This window comes from Periophthalmus magnuspinnatus, chromosome 12 (assembly GCF_009829125.3).
Source record: "Periophthalmus magnuspinnatus isolate fPerMag1 chromosome 12, fPerMag1.2.pri, whole genome shotgun sequence".
Classification (NCBI taxonomy): domain Eukaryota; kingdom Metazoa; phylum Chordata; class Actinopteri; order Gobiiformes; family Gobiidae; genus Periophthalmus; species Periophthalmus magnuspinnatus.
The window spans coordinates 5588924-5602034 of NC_047137.1; the positions used below are offsets into that span (position 1 = coordinate 5588924).

Consider the following 13111-nt stretch of genomic DNA (forward strand, 5'->3'; position numbering starts at 1 on the left):
TATTTTTTACCACAGCAGAGATGATTCCGTGTGATTCATCGTTTAACTCAATATGGCTTATATCATTCGTTTGCTGTGAGTGGGTTGAATAAAAATCCACATCACCAAAGAACAAACTGTTGATTTAATCTCTCAAGGCTCATAAAGTCTTTGGGGAGATAATTAGTGGAGTACATACTGAAAGGTTTCGAATTTCAGGATAAAAATATTCAAAAGACAAGATGCGTACAGTACGGAACATAAAATCCACTCAGTTTGGTTTTCCCTTTTGATCGAGCTGACTAGCACTGACACGCAAAAGGAACCTTGAAAACACAAACAGAGCTGATTCATACGTCCAAGTGATTATTCACTTTCAGCCTACAAAATGATAGATTTGTACATTTTATAAAGACCGGACCAGTATAAGTCATAACACTTGTATAAGCAAAACACAAAAAGAAATCATGAATCCATTTAAATACAGCTCCCCATCACAGAGGTTATTATTGGTGTTTGATCGTCTCAACTGATATCAATAATGCAAACTATTTAAGCAACATAAAGAGACAGAAAAATTCCCTCTATGTGTGTCCCAATGTATTTTGTATGGAATGTTTGGTGTTGATGACATAGGTAGAAATATTCCATTTTAAACTCTGTGCTTCTTCTTGTATTTTTTTTAATTTTTTTTCCCACAAACTGCCACTTAACTGATGTAAATCTATGATGAATATTTACCACAGGTACTATCCCACCAAACCAAGTAATAATTGAGCATCCCGTCCATCACCTCTTCCAGCTCCTACCCTCAGGCCGCAGGTGCTGAGCGCTCAAATAGAGGGATATAGAGGGGCCCGCTCCAACAGGACCTTTGTACCATGATAAATGGTAAATGGTCACATTTTTATATAGCGCTTTTCTACCTTCAAGGCACTCAAAACACTTTACATCAAGGAACACACATTCATACACCAGTGTGCACAGACGCCAGGGGCAAAGTGGGTAGATGCCTTTCCCACAAAAATGACAGCAATCAATTATGGGAGCTGGAATTAGGCCTGATAAATACTATATCGACTTATCGTTCAATATATTTTAGATGGAAGAATAGTTTTGGGGGTCAGTATTTATCAAAGTACTTTTTATTTGCACTAGTGGGACATGTTTGGCAAATTTTCTGTGCCATGATGAGATTTGTTGGTGGAAGGTTGAATTATAAACTCATTATAGATACAAACTAACTACTTAATTTTGCTTTATGGTTTGGTTTCAGTATTATCGTTTATTGTTCAGCAATATATCGCACTTCAAAATCTGTCGAGAGCGGGATTCAAACTGCCAACCTTCAGATCAGTGGACAAACACTCTACTAACGAAGCAATCATCATCTCCATCCACTGACCTGCCATGTTAATATGTTTTGTCTATTTTGTTAGTTATTGTTGTTATAGTGTGAAATGTCACGTATCATGACATAAACATGTGAAAACAAATTTCTTTCTGGGACAACAAAGTAATTTCTAATCTAAAAAAACACGTCATATACACTTGCTTCTTTCATTATTGTTGTTGTTGTTGTTAATAGCTCTGTAAAGACTAGGCCTATCTCCAATTCTTGTCATCTCTGTGCAAATGGACTGAGGTGAATTTATTTTAAAAAGTAAAAACAGAAAACCAATAATAAGGTATATGTGGATTTTTTGTTGGTTATTTCTCTTAAAAATAGTGAATCACCCACAGTTATATAGCCCTCAGCCTTCCATCTGAAATTATGACATCAAATTCTAAACACAGCCTATGGGAGTTGTGGTTAAAAATGTACATTATGAAATCGCTTCCTGTCACAAGCTAATGTCATATACACACATTAATAAATCCCCCTGGCTGACCTGTGCCCCCTCTTACTGTCTGATTAGCATCTCTCTCATCTGTCCAGCTGACGGGACCCGATCACCGCTGTGGCCCTGGAGCCTAATTGGTGCAGATTGAGCTGCTGTCCTGGAGCATATGGCTGAGTGCCCTGACAGCACACAACACCAGGGGGATATCCACCAGGTCCCACCAGACACACACACACACACACCAGCTGGGACACGGAACCCCACCTGACTGGCCATCGGAGGTACACTTCTGCCTAGACAAGCTCAGCGTGTGCTCCTTATTTTCTGGGCAGTACATATTATGATAAATATAGCAGAGTTTCTTTATATAATAGTGTACCTTGGTGTATGTAATAGCCTGAGTTGAACAAATATATATCGACAGTTAATACAACCTTACTTGTGCACTTCTACTTGAATGGTAATTTAAAAGTAAAAAATAAATTCAAAAAGATTGTACGCTAAAACATTTAAGGATTTTATTTTCAAGATAACTTCAGTTTCTATGGGGGAAAAGAGATGTATTAATGTACATTATTACATTGTTTATTCACATACTGATCAATCAGAATGTTTGAAATGATTTAATCTTTGAAAAGACACAAATGAAAAATGAATTCAATGTACATTTTATGAACAGAATTCAAACCAGCATCATTTAAAGCTACCATCTGTAAATTTATTTCATTTTTTGTTTGGTTTTTTTTTGTTTGTTTTTTTTTAAAACCAGTAGATGGCCGAGTTCCCCCTCCCCCCTCCTCACTTGGCTTTTATTCAGGCTCACTTGTGCTCTCTGGTCTACTTGTGTCAGGTCAAAGCTGACACACTATCAGTCTGCAATAACGTAGATAGCATCTAGTGGTGAAATGTGAGAATACAACCGCGCTGGGTCAGGCAATCTAATTACAGATAATAGCTTTAAAACATACACATATAAACTACAAGAAATACATTCCTTCCTACGCAGTCTGAACTCTGGCTGTAAACATCTCTATTAAAATCCCCAAGCATACCATTTAAAACAATTGAATCTCAATCCAATTACGATGTGATTAACTACCCTAACAAAAGGGTCCCTTAGGGGGCAGAAACCAATAATTCTTATCCCCTTTTGAACCTTTCCTAGTATAATCATGGAAATATGATATACGATGATATGAATAAGCTCTGGAAGATGAAGCAAAAATGGTGTCATATTGTTTTAAATGGCTTGTGTTTGTTGGTGTGAAATGCCACAAAATACTTTTTCTTCTGCATTACTTCCAAAAATTGTCTGCATCCCATTTGTCCATACTCCCATGCTAGTCAAACAGACACATTGCACCTTTGCTTGCACAGTATCCTACTACCATAATACTGCCCATACAGCATCTCTCACTTTGTCAGTTAAGCACTACCTTACTAACTCCTTTATGTCCTGCTGCAAGCTACACCTACCTCATTCCTGCCAGCTTTTGCCACTGATATTTTCACCTGGAATGGCCGTGTTTCGGAAGTCACAGGCTGAGGTGAGGAAAAGGTTAGCTTTGAATTAGCTCCTGTCTGCCAAGTCGCACAATTTGAGCCATGCTGGACTGAAAAGGGCTTTTACTTGGAAACAGAGAGCTAATGGCATCCTGAATATGTCTGAAGTCTGGCGTGCGCTCTGGAGCTGGCTGCAGGGATGTGCGAGCAGATGGTGTCTATACGCTTTGGCAGGGAGAATAAGTCTGATGCTGCTTTGGTTCTGGTTGCACTCACTTAGAAACAATTACGGTTTAGAAATGCAAATGTCACGGATGTAGTTGTTAAAGCGCAGGTGACAGGCTTTTGGGATTATTCTTTGTTTAGTAAGTACCTGTAATGACATCATCCAAGTGGCAGTTTGTGAAGAAAAACTATATACAGAAAGAATCGCAAGTTCTAAAGTATTGGGTTCTCAAAAGGAAACCCTCTATACATGTCATCACAAAATTAAAAATAAAAGTCCAAATGAAATGTATGCGCAAAGTACACAGTTTAAATATTTATTTAAGAAACTAAGGGTGTCATCATATATGTGTTTGTCAAATAAAAAGTATTGTGTGGCAGCAGCTGTTCCATGACACCTGCTGCTATTTTCTGTTACCTGACAATATTTGTAGCAGTGGTCAGGTCAGGTGTCGCACATACTACAAGGTGCCATAAATCTCTGGCAGGTTCCACAAATACTGCCATGTCAGGTGCCACACGTATCCGTCAGGTGCAGGTGCCACAAATATCTGACAGGTGCCACTTCCGGTGTCAAAAATACTGCCAGGTGCCCAATGGGAAAGTAAAAACTTCACCAAATGTAAACAAGCACATTCAGCGAGTGTAAGAGTTTGTGTGCCTCTTCTGCTGTGGGAAATTGAATTGTTGAAGTCTTGTTGCAAATTGACGTTTTACTCAATAAACGGTGATTGGGGCCCACAGTCTCCACTTTAGGATGTGGGACCGGCGCGTGGAAGCCTAGTTTGATGGACAGCTGCAGGCCTCTGTGGTTCAGTGGAAGACTTGTGTGAGCCAATGCCAACATTTTTGCAGGTATAGAGTTTATATTTTATTACTGCTGCTTTCAAAACGGCATGTATCTCAAAGGAATTGGACAATATAGGATAATATGCTAATCGTGATTAAAAAGGTCCGCAATTATCGTTTGTGTCATTGTTTTAGTAATCGTAATCATCACACACAAATATTATCACCTTTATGACACCAGACTGCCTCATGTTTTCGGTTTCAACACATGTTTAGATGTTAGTTCTGGTGTTTGCCCACAAGGGGGTCTTCTATCATAGCAATGACACTTGTTAGCTTCTGTGCCTATTCTGAATTGGGGATGGTTCTTCATCACCGTCAGTCACCCTCATAGCTAGGCAGGCAGTGGATCTGGATTCTTGTGATGTATCCTCCACTCAAGAAGGTGAAGTCTAATGTATGGAATTATTATGGCTTTAATGAATTCATGGTTTTACAACAACCATAAATTAATTGTCTCAAGAGGAGTTCAAGTGTCTCGGGGTCTTGTTCAGGAGCGAGGGAAGGAAGGAGCGTGAAGGATGGAGTCGCTGTATCGGACTGTTGTGGTGAAGAAGGAGCTGAGTCGAAAGGGAAAGCTGTCGATTTACTTTCAATCTATGATTTATTTTCAATCTACATTCCTACCCTCACCTATGGTCATGAGCTCTGGATAATGACCGAAAGGACAAGGTCGCGGATACAAGTGGGCAAAATGGGTTTCCTCTGCAGGGTGGCTGGGCGCACCCTTAGATATAGGGCGAGGAGCTCGGTCACACAGGAGGAGCTCGGAGTAGAGCCGCTGCTCCTACACATCATGGATGCCTCCCAAGGGAGGTGTTCTGGGCATGTCCCACCGGGAGGAGGACCCGGAGAAGATCAAGAAAAAGCTAGAGGGACTATGTCTCTCAGCTGGCCTGGGAACACCTTATCCCACCGGAGGAGCTGAAGGACATGTCTGGGGTGAGAGAAGTCTGGGAGTGCCTGTTTAAACTGCTGCCTGAGGCCCCGGATCAGTAGAAGAAAATGAATGGATGAATTAATCTGAATATCTGTAATTTACCATCTTTCTGTGTAAATATCTCATGTTACAATATGAAAACCTGCGTCTTATATTCAAGTGCAGCTTAGATATGTACACAATTTATTTTCTTTTAAAATTTACCTGGTGCAGCCTATATTCAGGTGCGCTCAATAGTTTGAAATTTAAGATAATTGATATTTAAGTGACTTTTAAAAACTGTAAACCTTGTTTTAATAATTATCATGATAATATCGTTAATCTGGATTATTTTGGTCAAAATAATTGTGAGTCTAAATTTTTATATCAATATCGTCCCATCCCTATTATCTCATCTATCCATGTTGGTCCTTTTAAACCATTTTAAATTAATATCAAATGCCCTACTGGTGTAGAAGTTGCAGCAATATCCTGTCTAAAAAGTTTGCACCTGTCTCACCAGCATACTATATTATCACACATTTTTTGTTCTCATAGTTGTAATAAATCTGACAGCACCCGCTAAACAACTTCATTTGCATTTCCTCTGCCTCAGATTTTGTGCATATTGGTGAAAATGTCCTGTTTTGCATATTCATTCACTCACATGGGCAAAACGGCGCTGTGTCTTCTTTAGCGTCTCAGTGACAAATTGCATTTGGTTTTTGCTCCACTATTAAATGGTTATGTGTTTAGCACGTGAGCAAACACTTGATAAATTAGGCCCTAAGAATCCATATGTACTTTAAATAGCAAGACAACAAGTAAGACATTGCTAACATTTTTCCTATTATACATTTAAGGACAGCATTGCATAAGCAACTGAAGCTATGTATGTCCTTTCAATCTGTTCAGTCTCCACCAACACTCTTCTATTACTTTTCTATCATTATGTTTGAAAAATGTGTCTAAAATTCAATAATCTTTTGTAGCATTAAAACATTTTTCAGCTGACAGAAAGAATGTCCTAGGATGAGATGACATAAGATATTGTGAAAGAATTCAATGAGGAAGACGAGTTGTGGGAATGACAATTTAGTTTTCAACATACAACGCAACATACAGCACAATGTTTCCTCCCCTGTAGTAAAAGATTCTCACAAGGTTGACTCACTGCTCACCAATGCTGCAAAATACAAGTAAACTTTCAATTTAAAATAGCCTTGATCCACTGCCTGTAGCATTATATGTGCAAAATATACAGTAAAACCTCTTTGGAAACCTTTATCTATTGGAAGAGACATTTTAAATCAATTGAACTCATACAATACCATTGACAATCAAATATATGTGCTATTTTATGAAAAAAACAAGCATTGACACACAAATAAAACTAGTGCTGAGATGACTCTTGTTTTTATAGTAAGAAACACAAATTTATCAAGTTTACAATAGCTGCTCGCAATCCATTCTTGGGTGGAGATGAAGTTCTAGAGCCAGAATAAAACATCAGTTGACGATAATGTTAATTATTATGTTAGTAATCTGTTAATAATGTTAATAATACCTAATAATAATATAATAATAATAATCTTGTACTGTCTCTGTGTTGCCTCTTGCCCAGGATGCCATTTATAAAGATTGTCTATATTCAGTTTTGTTTTGTTGTAAATCAAATAAAATCTTATTTAATTTCATAATATTTTTAATATATTATTTGGACTGCCTCATCAACATTTGACTCACCAACAAACAAAGTCCACTTCCTTAATTTATAGTAAAAAGCCACTAACCCATCATGTGAATATAGCTAAGTTTTCCAATCCTTTTTTAGCACATGTTTTGCAACTCTAATTTCCTCTTAATGCTAGAATGATGTGCCAGCTTTTACTCTTTGTCCAAATAGTTCAGGGGGTCTCTGTGCAACGCCAACTCATAAAGGATTACACCTTCAAACAATTGCCTTATCACCAAAGCTCAATAAAACTTATTAAAATTTGGCTCCTGAACAATACCTCCACTTTCACAAACGCAGCCAAGTCTAAAGACAACCTCAATGACTTTAGGAACCCAAGGGACAGTTTCTACCAAGCACCAAATCACGCTTCGTCTTTTTATCCTCTGTTCCTCGTACTTTCACCCTCCATTCGTCTTTTTCGAAGGATGGATGAGATGGATGGGGCGGGCAAAGGAGAGAGGAAGGTCATTTGAAGCCCAGTCATCCGGACGAAGAGAAGAATAAAGAGTGAAGAAGATCTGATGATTTATGTTGTCATTTGTGTGACCGCTTTGAGACAGCCGGGCACCCATGCATTCAGAGCCACCCGATTGCTCCATTTCATCTGGATGAGTGGACATGTGACACCCATACCACACATCAGAGCTCCACCCACACCTCCTTCCTGCAATGATGGACAAAGATGTAAAAAGGGCAGTGGAAGGAAAGTGAAATTAATAACTTATGAGCAGGGTCTTGAATCTAATAATTTGGTGTCAGTAGGTTGGTGTCATTTTGTCCATTGCTTTTTTGATAACTTTAGCTTTCACCATGTCAAAATCTCCATCGGTCTAACATGGTCATTCTATGAGGAGTGATACACAATATATTGCAGTCAAATCCAAATTGCAGTTTGAGATGGCGCAATTATCAAATTACAAAGGCTGCAATGATTTAGATAAGGAATGTCCTCTGCAAAAAAAAAAAAAACCCTGTCTTTGTATAAAAAAAACTCTTCTGTTCTGAAAAGCATGGGATTAAAAATTTAAAAAACGTTTATCAGTTCGTATTTCAGTCCTTTCTCAAATGATAATACTCCTTGTATTGTTTACAATATGCACTCTGAACCGAATCCAACATTTCAAACATATATCGTATCATCATTTAATTTCACAACTGCAATATTTGTTATAAAAATCTCACTTTTTTTCCATGACCTAGAATAATGACGCCATCACACAAGCTCTAGACCCACGTCCAACCAGGAGATAAAATTATAAACTTCACAAAAATTGTCAAACTAGGGAAAATGCCATATTCATATGGCTTTAACAAATATGGCAAAATCTTTGAAAAGAGGACATTGAAAGGAAGGTGAAATTAATAACTAATGTGTAGGGTCTTGAATGTTTCACTGGGAGATCTTGTTTACCAAGCTTGCCTTTACTTTTTTAAAATAAATTTGGCATTTAGGATTTTAAAATCTCCACTGGTTTAATAATAGGGTAAATGATAATTCCAAGAGGAGTGACAACATGATTCCAAGCTCATCACATCTGCTGTCCAATCAGGACGTTTTTGAAAATGATCTAAACTTGTTTTAGTGAAATTCGTAGAATTATCTGTCATATGGCTCAAAAAATATGGCAAAATCTTTGCCCAAGTGATTTGGTGAAAAGGGGCAGTGAAAGGAAAGTGAAATTAATAACACATGAACTAGGTCCTGAATGTGATAATTTGATGTCATTGGGAGATTTCATTCACTAAGACTGCTTTGTGTGTTGGGAAAAATTAATTAATATCACCACTGAGTAGTCTGCCAGTGGCAGAACTTACTAATTAAAGAAGAATGCATATGCAGTTTTGAGTCTTTGTAATTCATTTCTTTGAACAAATGTGCATTATGTAACTTTTCTGATGAGGAGCTCATCTCTGTGGAGATGTTGTTTATAGACTTTTTTGAGTGGGCTCGCCTTTCCGCAGAACTGACCAATAACCTGGTGGCATTGCCTGTATTTGTCAAAATGTGACAAAGATGCAACATAAAATCATCAAGCTTTCCATAGCTACAACCATCTGTACATGACAAGACAGGACTCAATGTGCCTCTGCTGATGAAAGAAGGCTAAAAGTAGCAGATCATCACAATGTTTTACCCTGTTTTATCTAAGCTTTCTAGAGGCAGACAACCTTAATATACAAGATTACTGAAACTCAATGTGTGAAACAAACTTAAGTACATGCAAATTTGGATAAGGAAACAACCTTCATAAAATTGCAACAAATATAGACTCACAAACTTCAGTAAAACTCAAATATGATCTGTTTAAATGCTCATGCAGAGAGAAAGACAGTATCTCCCTCATGACCAGGTTCTTTCCAAGACTGAAATTACGATTGCGTTCCTTTGTGTTTTCCATCGCTGTCTAAGAATGACGGATACTTCTAATATGAGCTTATCTATTTTTGATTGGCAGAGCTGATTGAATCCCATTTAGAGCCTCTGCTGTGCTGTCCTCCTTTCTCAAACCCTCACATCTCTCTCGCTGGGTAATCAGACCCTGTGAAAGCAGTTTTGATGAAAGAAATTTGGCCAGATCATTGAAGATAGAGCCGCACAAACTGATCTATTTGCCCACATAGTGCATAGCAAAAATGTACTCAAACCAAATGGACAATCAGCATCTGTGCTCAGGGTAGAATCCAGACAAAGTTAACTCCCGCTAGAGCTAACTAGAGAAAAGAGTAAGAGGCAGAAACATAATATTTACTATGGAAATGGTTGAGCTGGTGGGTGTGATGAAGGGTTGACAAAATTGACTTTAGCTGTTTAGAATGCAAACAGAGGTGGCTGCTTTTCAGGCAGTCAAGTGGCTGTATTTGAATGGACCAATTATTTTCATTTCGGGTCAGTGAGTTTGGATTGTGAACCAGCAGATGAATTCAGACAAATTAAGATAGCTTTAGAAGGATTTAAATTCCATTGGCACATTTCTTGACCACATTAATTACACTGTCACAGATTGTGGCTTGAGATTCATGCCAGAGAATCCAAATTCAAATAAGACAAAACTTGGAATACAAAATTAATCTTATATAAATATTAGAAAATAGAAGGATTTAATAAGACATAGTACAATTTACAATTTTGAGCATTGTTCATTTATTCCATACTCAATGATGGTAAGCCACTACTATAGTCACAGCTGCCCCGGGGTAGACTGAGGGAAGCAAGGCTGCCAATCTGCGCCCTCAGCCCCTTGACACTGCATTCACACTATAGACAATGTGGATCTTGCCTAAGAGCATAACAACTGTTTGCACTAGAGCCACTGCTGTTTCACTGAATTTAATACATACTGATAAAAAACATACAGGGTTATCAGGGTTGATATATAATGTTGAATTTGGTAATAATTTTCCAACAGCAGAATAGCTTTGTAGAAGTTATAATTGAAATAAAATGGAAAAATACACCTTGAATTCTAGATATTTTAAAACAATAATCTATTACATTATACAGCCAAGAAAGACAGTCAACTCCATTTAAAGTGGAACTAAACACTAAACTGTGTACATTGTGTTTTAATAGCATTATCTTCTGTTCAGTTTTTAGCAATTTCAGTGCAAATTAGGTACATTTACTGCATCCAGAGTGCTGCCATTTCAAGTAACTTGTGACATCACGCACTACACCCCTGTTTAAAGCCATGTGTTTCTGATTACAAACCTGCTAGACCTACACTGTTCATCATACCCCAGACCTGCCACTCCTCTCTTTAATAATTATAATGGCTTACACTTGTAATGCATTTTTTCAAAGCGCTACACTATAGTCATTATTCATTCATTTCCACACTTGATAAGCTACTACTGTAGCCACAGCTGCCCTGGGGCAGACTGACGGAAGCGAGGCTCACTTTAAACTGTCTATGAACATGAGTTTCTTCAATACCTGGTGATCTGAAGGTCCAGGCCTCGTCATCGTCAAAGTGCGTGTCCCCGGCCGTAAACCTCTCTCCAGGGAAGAAGGCGTGGGCCACCGTGCCTCCGGGCCCATCGAAGGGGTAGCCGTCGTTGTGGTCAGCTTTAGTGAAGTCGATCTGGATGTCTGCGTCGCTGCCCGCCACCTCATGGAAGTTGAGAGGGGCGATGTCACTCCACACCTTTAAGGCATAGTACATGAGAGCTCGCACTGTGTCTCTGCCCAGCAGCCCAGCCGAGTCCTTAGGAAACGTACGTACCCTGCAACAAACAAAGGAAATATGTTAGATTTGGCTGAAGAAAACTAGTCACTTATAACATTAAACTAATAAAGAGCCTGAGTTAAAGGTAAACTATATGGCTTGTTCAGTGGAGGGTCCACTATCGGCTATTGCTTTGCCTGACATCTTTCACAGTGACATTAAATGTTTTTACTCAGTTATCTGTGTTTGTTTTGGCTTTGCAAGGAACTGCAATTCTGGTTAGCAGAACTGCAATTCTAATACCGTGTGCTGGCATTATATACTGATGGCTTTCATATCATCTAAGGCTGGGTATTGGTCCATTACTTGCACTCCAGAAAATGTTGTGCTTGTGTGTTTAATTAATCTGTTTAAAAAGTTAGAATAATTCATAGTACTAGACTTTAAAACTGTATATTCCCCCATAATGTGAAATATGGTTAATAAAGCAGTCAAAATAAGCCTTCTTGAATATACAGTGAAGTATAATTATAGTATATGCATTACTATACTGTCAGTTCAACTCTCTACAAAACTCTGAAGTACCCAAACTTCTATAACTACTTTCTGTATAACCATAAACAACTTTTATTATTTGCAAGTAATATTGTAATCCCCGCAACCCCACTGGTCTGATATACAAGCACATAGGCTATGGGCTATGCAAGTCCACACACCAATGACCACATTTCCAATAACACCTGCGATATCCAACATCTTGTCATAGCGTGTTCCTCCTCCAAAAACACCACTGTCGCACCAGTTGAAATATTCCTTGCTGTGATTCCATCTGTTTTTATATTTTACAGCTTCTGCACTGGCCCCCTCCCCCCCACACACACCTATACAACTGTAATAAGCAGATACAATGTGCTATCAGAGATTATGGCCTGCTTTCCCCTTACAAACCTGCCCTGACAGTCATCATTTTTAATCTTTTTTTTTTTTACAGTAATCATTTTTTCCCTTGTCCAAGAATCTCTCCTCCATCTGCAGCTCTTCCCATATCCGCGGCCACCGAGGCAAGCTGTGACTAAACGCTAAACAACTCAAGCTAAGCCCATTTTGGCCTTCCATTGTCAGATCTTCTGCTGTTCTATAGATGAATGCCTGATTTTTGTATTCCCATTTATCATGCATGTGATTTGGCTAGGGCTGCACAACAATTGCAATCAAATCACAATTTGACTTGGCGTGATTATTAAATCTCAAAAGCTGCAATTATTTAGACAGTAGAATGTTCCCTGCCATGAACAAAATACTATGTCTCTTATAGAAAAATGTGCCTGTAGTTAAAGGTGCTGTACCTGTGTACCCTTTTTTTTCAAAACTAGTTCACTTTAAAAGGTCCAAAGTTATTTGTCACTTACCTAATGGGTTCTGAGCATCTTAATTACTCACTGTGATGACTTTATAGGTTCAGAGACGAGTGCAGAGTTTTGGTGTGATGGCAAAGCTAATAACAACTAGCTTCCAGATTATCAGACAATAAAATGCTTTCTAATTAGATGCAGACAGTAGGGGATTTATTTTTACCTCAAAAGATGCTTGTATAACATATCTGTACTGGGGCCTGTACTTACTTTGACCTCTGCAAACATGTTCTCTGTTGGAGTTGTGTACAATATGCTTATTTTTAAACATATATTGCAAATCGAATTGCAATCGCAGTATTTGTCAGAAAAATCACTATTACCGGTACATTTGTTTTTGTTTTTTTAAATCATACAACCTTATATAGGTCATTACAATTCACATCATATTATAAGAATCTAAATTATCAGTGGGTACCACATTTGCACTCAGATGATAGAACTGCCCTGATTGACATATAGAGGAAATTGTATTA

At 38.2% G+C, this 13111-nt stretch overlaps 1 protein-coding gene across 1 annotated transcript in view; it reads right to left on the minus strand.

The window, feature by feature from the left end:
- The window catches only part of LOC117379214 (matrix metalloproteinase-17-like), a 136344-nt gene that overhangs the window by 38238 nt on the left and 84995 nt on the right, over window positions 1–13111 (minus strand). Inside the window, exon 4 of the mRNA XM_033975892.2 lies at window positions 10992–11281. Coding sequence (XP_033831783.1) covers window positions 10992–11281 — 290 coding nt within the window. The remainder of the gene's footprint in view (window positions 1–10991; window positions 11282–13111) is intronic.